This window comes from Dermatophagoides farinae, chromosome 8 (assembly GCF_024713945.1).
Source record: "Dermatophagoides farinae isolate YC_2012a chromosome 8, ASM2471394v1, whole genome shotgun sequence".
NCBI classification, from domain to species: Eukaryota; Metazoa; Arthropoda; class Arachnida; order Sarcoptiformes; family Pyroglyphidae; genus Dermatophagoides; species Dermatophagoides farinae.
Window position 1 is genome coordinate 3,735,072 of NC_134684.1, and position 15,338 is coordinate 3,750,409.

General features: G+C 28.7%; 1 protein-coding gene across 1 annotated transcript; it reads right to left on the minus strand.

The window, feature by feature from the left end:
* Positions 1 to 2,656: 2,656 nt before the first annotated feature.
* On the minus strand, positions 2,657 to 5,273 carry LOC124495661 (uncharacterized). The gene has a single exon (XM_075733560.1). The coding sequence runs from the start codon at positions 4,882 to 4,884 to the stop codon at positions 3,223 to 3,225; it is 1,662 nt and encodes a 553-aa protein (XP_075589675.1). The 5' UTR covers positions 4,885 to 5,273; the 3' UTR covers positions 2,657 to 3,222.
* Positions 5,274 to 15,338: the final 10,065 nt, after the last annotated feature.

Genomic DNA, 15,338 nt, shown 5'->3' on the forward strand with positions numbered 1-15,338 from the left:
TAATCGACAAAAACAAAGAATAAAAACAAAAAAAAACACGAATTATGCAAAATAGGTTTTCATCATTATTTATAAACATGCAAACAATAATAATTCTGAATAAGCAAAGAATTTTTTCTTGAATACAAAATGAAACAACATAATAGTCAATGGAATTTTGAAAATTTTTTCTGTTTTGTTGTCAAATTCAAAACTTTCAATATATAGGTGTTAAATGTAGATGATGATGATGATGATATTGGTATTGTGGGATCAAGTGATTATTAACTTTGTGGCCAATACACTAAGATTGACTGATTAGTAATGAATGAATGAATGAATGATAGTGATATTTTGAATGAAATGAAAATTATTCATTTTTACAGTGTATGTGTGTGTGTGTGTGTGTGTAGATGATGGAGTCTCTCAGTGTTTCGTTTTTTTTTCTGGATCTATCTTTCATGTATTTAATGTCTGTGTGTGTGTGTTTGTCTCTTTATTAGATTCGATGATCATATCGAATCTCTCTCTCTCACTCTCTTTTTTTTCCATTTTTACATTTATTTAAGTTCTCTCAATCATTTTTTTCCCCTTATTATGGCCACATCACACACAATAAAGGTAAGCGTTCTCTCTCTCTCTCTCTCTCTCTCGCTTTCTGGTCATTTTATTTTTTTCCCTTGTTTCAAAAAAAAAATGATTGTGGATTCAGTGTATGTCTGTGTTTAAGTTAGCGGATTTGCTATGTATATGCTGTGTTTATAATGAAAATGAAAAATTTTTTTTTCTGACCATACATTCATAAACACACACACAAACACACACCGTGGATTGCACCAAAAAAAAACAACATAATATTGAACGGTCTATCTGGAAATTTACAGTGAAACACATAGAGAGAAAAAGGTTAGAAAGATTGTCATCGATATTCTGTGTTAGTTTGTTCGTTGGACAAGTTTTGTTTTGTTTCTAATAATAATAAAAATAGCCAATGGTCAGTCGATGTGTTTATAATCATATTGATTGATCTATCGATATGATATTTATTTATTTTTTTTTTGGTCCATTTTTTAAAACAAAAGTCAAATTCATTGCATTGAAAATGTGTAATATGAAGATTGTTTTATCGAAACCAGAAGAAAAAAAAAATTATTCTACACACGTGTTGAACACATTTGATTGATAAAGTGATAAGAATTGTTTTTGAGTTAGAAACAAAAAAAAACAAACAAACCAAAAAAAAAGAAAAATAAAGATCATTCATCAACAAAAGATTTAGATTCATGATTCGAGAATATTCTGGATAAACAGTAAACATAGAATAAGAGAGAGAGAGAATGATCACACATAAGATTCTTTTTTGGGTTTTCAAAACAAACACACAAACGAACACACACACTTATTAGAACACGCACATGGATTTTTTTTTCTTGCACATTTGAAACGGATATATTTACCTTGAAAAAAAAATTAATACTTTTGTCATGCAATAATAAGATTGAGGAAAAAAAAAGAAAGATAACAAACATGAATGTTTATGTGTGTGTGTGTGTGTGTGTGTACACAAATGAACACTATGATTTCGACTTGTTTACTAGGTCTTTGGTTGACATTTTTTTTCTTCTTCTTCTTCTTCTTCTGTAAACTGATGGTGATGATGACAACATTCAACACCGTTAACAACAACATTGTTGTTGTTGTTGTTGTTGCTGATAGTGATGATGATGATGAGGATCAACATGACAGAATCTTTAAGCAAATCAAATTTTTCTCATTTTTTTCTTCATTTCTCGTTTGTTTGATTTAGAATTTCTTATTATTTAGAATTATTGCGTGCCAGTCATTTATATAATAAATGTATCTGCTGATTCTTTCTGCTGTTTTTTTTATTTGGATTCCAATTTCCGAGTTTCAATTATATGTGTCTGTGTGTGTGTTTGTGTACGATTTTTCTTCAATTCAAAGCTTCAAGTCAATAATTATTAAAGTAAAGAAAGAGAGAGAAAAAAAGTTTTTCCATTTAATCATTTAATGAATAATAAAAAAAAATTGTCTTTTTTTCGTCCGTTTAAATCTTCTTGTTGTCAAATCATTTTTTTTCCCCCATTTTCTTCATCGTTGTTGTTGTTGTTGTTGTTGTTAATGTGATTTATTGAAATTAAAAAGTAACAACAACAACAGAAAAATAGAGCGAAAGATTTGATTCATTTTTTTTCTATTTTCTTATCTATTTGAATTTTTTTTTTTACATTATGGGTGGAAAAAAAATTTGTCGAAATCCAAAAAAAAAAACATAAATCCATAAACACAATTGCCATCTTGTGGATTTGGATCAAATTAAATCATCATTTTTTTTGGTGCAACAACATTTCCATCCAACAGATGGCGCTGGTTAGGATGAATTTAAATTTTTTTTTGGTTGTTGAATTAGCGAATTAAAATAAGAAAAAATGGATTTCTGGTTGTTGTTAAAAGAATACTCGGTTGTATTTTGCATTTTTTTTCCCAAATACCAAAAATAACTGATTTATTTTTATTTTTTTTCTGAAATAGAAAATTTCATGCAAAAATATCAACAACAACAAACACATTAAATTCGGCATTGATTGAGTAATAATTTTCATTTCAAAAAAAAAATGAAAATGAAATGAAATGAAATAAAAACCACGTATTCATATAAATTAATAAAACAGTTGATTTATTCGGTGATCAATAATGAATAATGATAATAATAATAATAAGACAAGAAGAAAAATGTAAAAAGATAGTGAGAGAGAGAGAGAGTGAGAGAGAAAAAAAAGACAAAAAATAACACGAAATTGATAGTGAGAGAAAAAAAAATATGATAATAAATAAAGCAAAGTGTAATGAGAATAATGAATAATAATATTGGGCATTTCATAAGATTGTTGTTGGGTGAAACAAAACAAAACAAAACAAAAATAACAACAACAACAACAACAAAAAATTCTGTTTCCGAATCAGAATCTATGAGAAAATGATTTGTACATTTACAAAAAAAAATGAATATATGAAAGTGTGTCGATAATTTTTTTGTTGTTTGTTTGTCGTTTGTATATGTAAGATTGATTGAGTATATGTTTTTTTCCTGAATTTTTGTCATAATTTGTGTGTGTGTGTGTGTGTGTGTGTTGATTAGAAGGTAACGAGACCATTGATTTCAAAAAGGTGTTCTTTGTGTGTGTGTGTGTGGAAACATAAAATGTGCATTAATCCTTTTTTTTATGCTAATCCAATAAAACTTTGCAATTGTTGATGTATTGGCTGCTGCTGTTGTTGCTGTTTCTGTATATATGGTGCAACATTTTCACTTAAATATTTTTTACAAAAATTTATCTGCTTTTCAAACAATTCAATCTGTCCGGCTAATTGTTTATTTTCACGTTCATATTGTTCAATATATGATTCCATTAGTTTTTGTTTTTCACGTTTAGACATTCGTTGTTTTTTTGTTCCATTTGTTGATGTTGATGGATGCGATACACCATTGAAATTGGCTGTTCTTTTACGTCCATGATGCTGATGTTGTTGTTGTTGTTGCATTTGATTACTAGTTGATGGCGCCGTTAAATGATTAGTATGAGAATTAATTGAATTTGTATTGTTTGCTGTCGGTAATGAAACTGGTGACATATAATAATAATTGGTTGTCGATGTCGCTGTTGTCGATCCATTATTATTACTAGTTACAGGTGTTAGATTATAAATAATTTGATTCGATTGTAGATCTGTGGTTGTATTTTGATCAACATGATGTTGATGATGATGATGATGATTATGGCCACTAGGTACAAATGTTTCCGAAACAATTGTTTCATTAACAACTGTTGGTACAATTGATTGATATTGTTGTTGTTGTTGTTGTCGTTGTTGTGGCTGTTGTATTAATATTGTTGAACTATCGATTGGTTCTTGTTTAATATTCGTAACATTATCCAATGTTGCAAATGTTTTTGTCTGTGAATTACATGAATCTAATGAATAATTTGATGAGATCGAACCGGCTGGTGAATTTGGATTTGGATAATATGATGTTTGTTGTTGTATTGTTGGATTCATGTTAGTAGTCGCCGTAGTCGCCGTTGTTGTTGCCGATTGTGATTGATCACTTAAATAATCGACCAATGATGACATTTCATCAAATTCATCTTTAATAATTGGTTGAGCACTTTCTAGATTCTGATAGGCCATTGATTGAATATTATTATTATTGCTATTATTGCTACTATTTGATGAATCTGAATATTGTTGTTGTTGTTGTTGTTGTTGCTGTTGTAGCGGTGGTGGTGGTGGTGGTGGTTGAGGATAATTATAATCCGATTGTGGACATACTTTATTCGGTGATACTGGTGCCATTTCTGGTGAACTCATATTTTCTAGATTTATTTCTGAACTTTCTAATAATGGTGAATAGGATTTACGTTCATAATAATTTTGTTGTTGTTGTTGTTGTTGTGGTGAATCAACATAGTTATATAATAATGATGATGATGATGATGAGTTGCCATTTGACATTAAAATTGATTGATTATTATTAATCAATAATGAAGATGATGATGATGATGATGATGAATTAATAATCATTGGATTTATATTGGTCAACATTGCTGCTGCTGCTGCTGCTGTTGTTGTTGATGTTGATGATGGTGCTACTGCTACTGTACTACCATCTATTTGTTGAGCATAAACATCGGTAAATATTTGATGATCATTATTATATGTTTTTTCTGATTGAAATGTTGGATGAAATGAATCCAACATATCAACAATATCCGGTGTATTAAGGGTATTGCCCATAAAATCATTGCCAACAATATTATCATCATACATGATCGATGGATTGATTGTTGTTTGTAGATATGGTAAATGTGTATTTGTAGCCATTATAATCAAAAAAAAAAAAAAAATTCGTTGATGATGAATCAACAAGTTATTCACTTTTTTTTACAAATTTAATGTCTTCACACGAATACACGTGAAAAAAAATTTTTTTTTTCAATACCAAAAAAAACAACAACAACAACAAAAAATGTTAAAAACAATAAATCAAAATCGATTTATTGATTAAAAAAAATTTGTTAACTTTTTTTTCAAAAATCAGAGATAAAAAAATGCAAATACGAATCACTGATCACTGATCACTGTTGTTGTCGTTTTTTTTCTGGTTGAAATCAAATCAAATTGAATGAATGAATAACTTGAATATGCACGTTTGACAAAAAATGTGTAGGACTTATATATGCTCTGTATGTCTGTCTGTGTCTATGTGTTGTGTGTGTGTGTGTATGGCGCCAGGTTTTTTTTTTTTTTTTGAATCAAGGGAAGTTGTTGTTGTTGTTGTTGGTGTTTGAAGGAGAATAAGAGTGAGAGAGAGAGAAATAAAACAAGTGTGTGTGTGAGATACACAAACATAAGAGTAGAAGGATCACACTACTACTCATCATCATCATCATCATCATCACTATCTTTCTAATAGTATACAATAGTAGCATATATTTTTTTTTTATTAATCGTAAAAAAAAATTGACTGGTAGTATGTGTGTATAGTGTGTGTACAGTGTGTGTGTTTTTAGCTACAATAACAAAATACAACAATTGAATTACAATGACATCATCAATATCCAATGAATGAATTGTAATGATATCATTATATTTTTTTCAGAGAAAAAAAAATGGATCCATGGATAACGCAGTCTCTAAGACAAATTTTATCCAAATTGTACATGTATATATATGTTGTGTGTGTATGTATGTATGTACTTCCCGTTTGTTTATTATCTAAATCTAAATATATTATTTATGTAGTAGAAGCATATAACACCATAAATACCATCCCTAATAATTATTGATGTGATCATTATGTTTTTTTTTGTTGTTGTTGTTGTTGTTATGATTCGTTATATGTTGTATATGGATGATGATAATGGTAATGATAAAAATCAAACGACGACTACGACAACGACGATGATGATGATTATGATGATGACAACAAATATAATCGCGGACTGTTTTAATAACAATATATAGCCATCCAATAATCTTAATCTCAATTGAATTGATGGCGGCGAGATTGTTTTTTTTTTATGTGTGTGTGTATGCGTTTGGCTGCTATGACGACAATTGATGATAATTGTCAAAAACAAATACTAATTGTATTGGATCACGTATTTTATTGAATTTTTTTTCTGGTTATTTTGTCATCATCATCATGATCATCATTTTCCAGAGAAATGCTACGGCAGTGTTCTGTATTGGTTCCAATTGTGTTGTTGGCGGATCCAACAAAAAAAAATGATAAAATAAAAAGAGAAATGAAAAAAAACCCATTGATGAAACAATGTAAAAAAAAATTCATTTTACCATATACTACCACTACTACTACTACTGCGATATATCTGCAATGAATTTAATGGGTATTGGAACGGTCTTTTTTTTCTTGCTGGGAATTCCATTCCAAAGCACACACACACACAGACACATTCGATCAGAATATTCTTTTGTATCGATTCTGTAATAATGACAACAACAATCAAAAAAAAATTGATCAATTTCGATTCAATCGATTAATTCATCATCATATAATTATTATTATAAATCCATGATGATATTTAAACATGATGATGATTTATTGGAATTTGGAAAGATTGTTGTTGTTGTCGTTGCAGATGCCGTTGTTGTTGTTGTTGTTGATGATGATGATTGAGTTGCTAAAAATAATTATTAAAAAATAAAATCTGAAAATGAAAATACATTCATTCTGATGATTGAAAAACAACATCATCATATATATTTTTTACTGGTTGTTTTTGTTTTTGTTGTTTTAAATAGATTTTTTTCTTCCAAAATTAGATGTATTTTTTTCTCTCACATTTGCCATTTGATTCTGCATCAAGAATATTCGAGTATGCGAGAAAAAAAAGAATTAGGACGACATGTTTGTTTTTGTTGATGATGAAAATCTCTACACACGATTGGCAATGATACAATTATATTCTGATCGTGTTGTTGTATACTGTTTTTTATTCTGTACTGAACAACCGATTCTGTATTGCCTATTAATTTCCGATAGAGATCAAGAAAATTGCAAATTCTGGAATTTGCGGTTTTTTGTTTTGTTTTGTTTTGTTTTGCGTCTGGTGCAAATGTTTGTTTGTTTGTCTGTCATTGTCGCATAAAAAAAATTTCATTATCATGAAAAAAAAATCGGAAATTGTCATAAATGAAATGTAGGATGATGATGATGATGACAAATACAAGTTAAAGTTGAAAAGCAGCAGCAGCAACAAAAAAAACCGTTTATTAGTCAATTGCAACCACCGGAACAATGAATGAATGAATGATAAAATGAGAATTGAGAAATAATCAATCAATATATATGAAAAGTATTTGATGAATACTAACCAGAAAATTTGATGTATTAGTCATCAAATCGAATGGATTTCATTGTCAAAAAATTTTTTTTTCTTTTTTTTTAGATCCGTATCATCATGAGAAAAAGAGAGAAACAGAGAGATATTTGGAATGGAGTGACAAAATTGCTGTTTTTTTTTTGCATCACAGCAACATTCATCATTGATCAAAATGGACTATGGAATGTTTCTATATATATATATTACATGTTTATCATAGATAAGATTAGATTAAAATTAGCACTAAACAAAAAAAAAATCACGAGACTTTAAGTTTCTTCCTTTTCCACTCAATAACATATCCTCTAAATTCCATTCTCAAAATAAAAAAAACAATTAAGGCAAAAATTTTAAATTTTTCCATCCAAACAACTTGTTGTTGTTGATGTTTAACCGGTCCATTTTAATATCCGGACATTGAAATATTGAGTTTTTTAAATTTACAAAAAAAAATCACAAGAATATGAAGACAAATCTTTTAATGTAATCATTATTATCATCATCATCATCATAATTATTATCGTCATTGAGAAAGAGAAAAATCAGCATAAAAACATGTCATGCAACAGACAATCCAACAGTTGTGTGTGTGTGTGTGTATGTACGATAAAAATTGAATGATATCATTACAAAAAGAAAAAATTATCAACAACAACAACAACAACAATGATGATGATGATGATCCATGAATGAAAAAATAAATGTTTTCTTTACACACACACACACACACACACACACACACACAGTAAGTATTTTGATTTTGAAATCATTGAATTATTACGAAACACACGCAATCATAGAATATCATCATCAGTGATGTTGTTTTTTTTCGTTTTAATTTTGGAATTTTTTTTCCTCTCTCTCCTCTCTCTGGTTAACGATGTTGTTGGGTGTTGTGTTGTGTGTATATGGTGCTGTTTTTATTATTTTCATCAAAAAAAAAAACATTTGCTTCCTAAAACGACAATTATATAAAATAGAATCCTAAGTTATTTTTTTTTTATAGCGATAACCATCATCATCACAATCTAGAAATGGAAAACGACACTGATTTGATATTGTTGTTGTTGTTGTTGTTGTTGTTTGAAAATAAAATTACGTCATTAGATTGAATTTATATATTCTTTTAGTTGTTGTTGTTGTTGTTGTTCATGTTCATAATAATTTTTGTCGTTTTATTTTACATTGTACTAGTCGTTCATTTTTTTTTCTCTCTCTGACAATTTCTGTTTGCTCGGTGCTATATATGTGTGTGTGTCGGTGGAAGAATATGGCTATTTTTTTTTTATTAACAATGTTTTTTTCTTTCCTAATCCATTGATATCCGTATTGTAAAATATTTTCGTTTTCGTTTGTTGTTGTTGTTGTTGTTTCATGTGTATGAACACGTGATAAATTGTTCTGTTATCGTTGTTGTTGAATATTTGATGATCTTGAAATTGAAACTGATTTGATGACTAGACTGTGGTTTTTCATTTGACCAGCAAGTTTAATACGTATATATATGTCTGATGTGATGAAAATTGATTAATCGTCTGTGGATCAACAATTTGGGCGCCAACAACCCATGTCTATCCATGTCTATGTTGATTGATATATATAAAATATGTCGCCATCGTTTTTAGTTTGTGGCGACAACAATAACAACAACAACAACGACAACAAGTTGTCAAATATCGTGCACACATCACTGATATGATCAATCAATTTTTGATAATAAACAACAACCAAAAGGCGTTAACCTTTTCCTATTTCACCTATCATCAAACACCTATATGATGATTATTTGGCTTTTGGACTACAACTATCAATACTACTACTAGTAATAGTAGTAGTTGGTTGAACCTTGGATAATGATGATGATGATGATGATCATCATCATCATAAAATTTGTTTGTAAATGCCGAAAACAAGAGAAAAAAAATTTAAGTAATGCAAAAAAAAGAAAAAAGAAAAATGTTTTCTGATGTTATCAATCAATGAATTTTTTTTTCATTATATTAGAATCAATGGAATAATAAAGAATCTTAACATTGAATCTAATCCTCTTTCTTGACATCATTATCGTTGTTGTTGTTGTTGTTGTTGTTGATGGTGATGGTGATGGTGATGGTGATGATGATGGTGATGGTGATGGTGATGATGATGAAGATGTGCGAAAACCACCAATACTTTTAAATTTATTTTTTTTGGATATCCTTTTATGGTTATGGTGAGTTATTCACCACCACCACTACCAATCATCTCACAAAAAAAACATACATACACACACACACACGCAAACTCCAACGATGACGACCAGCTTAACCAAACAAAAAAAAAAAAAAAAAGAATAAAAAAAACCAGATACTACAGCCATCAATGTACATTTTTATAATTGAAAATGAAATTTTTTTTTTTGTTTCTCCTTTGTAGAATCGCATAGATATGCGGGGGTTAGACGAGTAGGGCGTATGTTTTTTCAAACAAACAAAAAAAATCTTTATTGTTTGTGTGTTGATCTGATGAGAATATCTAAGAATTTAGATATCTTTTACTGACAATATTTAAACAGCGATATACACACAACACACACAAACAACTTTTTGTGATCGATAAAAATAACAATAAAAATAAAAACAGTAACAAAAACAACAATAAAAATAGTTTCAAGTTACTGATATGATATAATAATCAAACAGAATTGTTGTTGATAACCAAAAAAAAAAAATAAAAAATAAAAAATAAACAAACAAAAAACAATAACTACGATGATGATTTGATGGTCGTTGATCACAATTTGGATAATAAATCTATATATGTGCGTCGTTTTTTTTTCATTCTGGATTCTCTTCTAGAATCATGTCATCAAGAATCAATCATCATGTAATTGTTGCATAAATCAAAAGAATAAAATTGCATCACACGATTTTTTTTTTGTAATGCGTGCGTATACGTGTATATATACTATATATACAGCAAGTTTGCAGCAGCCACAACACACACACACACAACAACAACAACTTTATTACGCACGTGTAAAATAAACGCAGACATTCCATGAATATTGGTTGGAATTGAGTAGAAAAACACAACACAACACCCTATTTGAATTCTCATCATGACCAATTTTCTAATATTCGGTATTGCATCACCATATATTATTATCATTTGGCTTGCAACAAAAAAAATTGTGTGTGTAATTTTAATGAATGAAACAAAAAATTTCCTTTTTTTGCGGACGTAATTTCATTCATAAAAATTTCTTTTCTTTCTTTTTTCTTTTCTACTTTTTACTTTATATCCATTTATCCACCAACAACATATAGCAGCAGCAGCAGTAGTAGGTAGTAGTAGTAGTATGACCTTATTCTGACCTGAATTAATGTGAATTAAATACATTCTTGAACGTTTAGTCATCATCATTAAGATGTTATCATGGATCAGTAAAGAATTTGAGAAAATATTTTTCCAGTTTTATACAGTTTTTATGGTCATTCATTCATAAATTCTTTTCATTCATTTATTTAGTGTTTTTTTTTTTTGTTTTTGTTTTGTTTTGAACAAAATTCCAATCATGTATACATACATGACAAATATTTTAACCTGTTGCGCATGTTAATTCTTGTACCTCTCTCTCACACACATCATCATCATCAATACATCCGTAAAATCCGTGTTCTGGTTTTGTATACAGCACAAATTGTGTGATGTTATGCATGAATGAGTGCAAAAAGCCTTTATTTTCATTCTTTATTATTCAAAAAAAATCTATGAATCATCGTGTTTTCCATGGAAAAAAAAATTACTTGGTTCAACAAGTGTATCCGAAAATTTGAACTGAAAATAAAGAAGAAGAAGAAAAAGAAAAAACCCGAACTAGCATCAATATAATACAAGTGAGAAAAAAAAACACATCAAATCACCATCACCATCATGAACAACTTTTTTTTTCTTGGGTTTTGAGAACGATTTATTTGTGATCAGGCAGCATCATCATCATCATCATCAACTAAACGCGTTTGCGTAGTAGTACAAAAGTGTGATATTAAACATCCATCATAATATTGGGACGATGCCATGATCATCAATGATGATTCACCATTGCATCAGACAATCCGCATCAATGTTCATGTTATGGTAGGATGTACCATTGCTCATTGATGATGATGATGATGATAATAATGTACATGGTGTTTGGATGGTTGGTTGGTTTCGTTTCGTTTCATTTTTTTTTTTTTTTTTTTGTCTGATGCTAAAAATAGCATTGAGTATCAAAAAGAAAAAGAAAATCCGTTCATATAACAGCAACAGAAAGTCAAAATTTCCGCTGATTACAATAGAAAAAAAAACCAGAAAACAAAATTTAGATAATCAAATTAGGTAACAACTTAATTAATTAGGATTCAATTTGATTTGGATCATTGTTTGTTCCTTGAGTTTTGATCTGAAAACGATATCGACAGTTTTGTTCTATGAGACATGTGAATTTTTAAACACGTAAAATCCCAGATCAGATTATTTTTTATGCTGGGCCAAAAAAAAAAAAAATGTGAGACGAAAAAAAACACGATCGATTGGCAATGGATAAATTTTTGTTTTTCTTCAAATTTTTCCTTGATTCAACAAAATTTGAAAATTTTGAAACTTTTTACTTGATTGTGTTGAAGTTTTTTATGATGTTTTTTTTTCTCACACGATTCAAAGGATTCTGGTTAATAATTTTTTTTTCCCCAATCAATTTTCCATCTCTCTCTCTCTCTCACTTTCACGGTATTTATCGAATACATCTGATCGACAGCGATTATGTAATTAGCTTTGATCATCATCATTAATCAATTTATTCTCTGGAATGAATTTTTTTTTTCATGTCAACAATTCACAAGAATTTCCACAGAATTTGTATCTTTATCAGGTTAATTTTTTTTTTAAATTGAAGATGAAAAAGAATTTTTTTTTCATTTCAACTTGTTTTCATCATCAAATGATCATTATTCTCGTCAAAAACAACAACAACAAAACCAATTATGAATGAATGAATGAATAAAAGTTGTTTGGACATGACAATCACGTGAATCTTTAAATGGCTATGATGATGATGATGATGATGATAATTTTTTTTTTTTTTGCTTCACTGTTATCTATTATAAGAATGAATTTTGGTTGAAAAAAAAGACCTTGAATTAGCTATCAAATAAAAAAAAAAAAATAATATCTGACTCTATCTATCAATTCAAGGTTTTAGGCTGTTCAACAATTTTTTTTGCTGTTGTTGTTGTCGTCGTCGTTGTCGTCGTCGTCGTCGTTGTTGTTGTTGTTGTTGTCGTTGTCATTCATTGACGCCAAATTATATTTAATGTTTGGCGCCATTATTATATATTGTTACAAATTTGACTTGTTTTTTTTCATTTTATTTCTTTCTTTCCTCAGTAAAAAAAAAATGATCTTCATTATGGTTATTTTTTTTTGAGCCAAACCTTAGTTTGTATATGTGTGCATTGTATATGTGTATGTGTATAATCAATCAATCAAGTGACGACCACACATATATATATAAAAAAAAATTATTGAACGATTCCTGGAAAAAGTAAAATTTATTTGATCACATCAAAACGTAAACCAAACAATCATGATGATAATAAAAAAATAAACTAATACCATTTGGATCCATAATAATAATGATGATGATGATGATGATGATGATGATGATATTGCCATTATCAAATGTCGTTGTCATGTATTTGTAAATGACGACAAAATCAAATGATAATAATGTATATTGTCGTTTTTCTTATTTGCTGGTTATGGTTGTTTTTTTTCCATATTCTGAATTTGTCATTTGTAAATTCTTGTTTTTTTTTCTCTAGTAATAATTATTCTTGAGTCTGTATTCATCATAAATTGATCATAAGTTTATCGATTTTTACTTTTATTTGTATTGTGAATCCCCACGTTGATTGACATCATGGATTTTTTTTTGCAATTTGGCGTGATAGATGTGTGTGTGTGTAGCTGTAGTTTTTTTTTTGTTTCTGATCATCATTATCATCATCGTGATGGTAATTAAATGGGGGGGAATAAATAGGAAACCAACGACAGAACTCTTTTTTTTTTGTTTGTTTGTTTGTTTTGATAAGTGAATGACAATGATGATGATTGGTTGCCATTATCACCACTTGTTCAAGTGTGGATTTTTTTTTTTTTTTTTTTTTTTTGGTATTTCGAACAATATCCACATCTATCTACCTGTTTCATATCAATGTAAAACAAAAACAGAGTGGTATATTCAAACACAAACACACAAAAAAAAATTATTCCTAGAAATCGAATGACTCATCCAACAATCCAATATGACTGGTTTTCTAACCATCATTGTTGATAAATGCTACAAGTAAAACCAGTCAGTATGAGTGAATAGATAGGGAGAGTGAATAATGATGTTGTGCCAATCCTTTTCTTTTATATATAAAAACAAAAAGAAATTCAACCTGGCTGCTGGTTATATCATTGGTTTGTATATCATCTGTTGCATAATTTGAATGTATTCCAGTTCTTTTTTTTATTTAACAAAAAAAAAAAGAAAAAGAAAAGAACCTGTAAACCTGTCATGTTTGAACCTCTCCACTGGATTCCTATGGTTATGATTGGTTGATGATTGGTTGACTAGCTGATGTACGTATTATCTCAATAACAACAATTTTACACAATCACATGACTTACATTTTCTTTTCTTCTTTTTTTTTGTTTTTTGTTCTATCCACGATGACAAAACAAACACAAGTGGTGAATGGTGAACAAAAAAAAATGATCATAAACAACGAATGGGAATCTGAGATCCATGTTTTTTGTTTTGTTTTGTCAATCAATTCTTTAATCAATTTTTTTTTGTCATTTCATTGTCCAAAAGCCAGTCATTAGAAAATTTTCCCGAAAGTTTTTTTTCTGGTTTTGCAAACAAATTAAAATCAAAGACAATTAAAGTGCCTTAATGATGGTATCACCATCATCATCATCATCATTGTGTGTAATGGTAGGAAAAAAAATTATCATCAAAACAAATTATTCATGTACACGCCACGTAAATTACGTTTGAATTTGTATTATGTCATTGAATTTTATTGACAAATGAACAGAATGTAGTTGATTAGAAATGATGTTTGATCGTGTTGTGTACGTGTTATTTTTTTGCCAGCCACCATTGATAATCATTACTTTTGGCACACAAGAATCGAATTAAATTATTTAGAATCAAGATAAAAAAACATCCATGACAACCAGAATTCTAATTCATTTATACAATTTAGTTTGTAGTTAAAAAGAATTTTTTTTTTCATCAAGGAATTTAGCGGGAAATTTAATTTGATTCCTGGAAATCATTACCCATTGATTCAAATATTTTTGTTCTTCCACGATTCTTGATTTTGAATTCACAAATTCTATTTATAGCTGATAATAAAAAAAAAATTCTTCATCCATCGATTTAAAAGAAAGAATTCTCAATGTATCTGTAAGACATACACACACACACACAGACAATGTTTATAGCTTAATCTTAAATGATTCTTGAAAGAATTTTTCTTTTTTTTTTTGGTGAATTCCTTTAATGGTTTTTTTTCTCACAATGTTTGAATCATGAAAATTCTTGAAATTTAATATCAATGAAAAAAAAAACAAATGCCCATTTTGGGTAATTAATTTGACAAACAAACAAACAAAATCATCAAACGAATGACTTTGTGTGTTTTGGGTAAAAAACCATGGCCATGTGATAATGTTTTTCTATCTGTGTGTGTGTGTGTGTGTGCGTGTTTTTTAGGTCGTTACCATGAAATCTTTTTTTGTATACAAAAATGCAAAGATTTTTTTTTTATTGATCCAGGTTTCCATGCATGTAAACATAATAATCCGTTCTTAATATTTTTGTTTGATTAATAATTTTGTTTTTTTTCC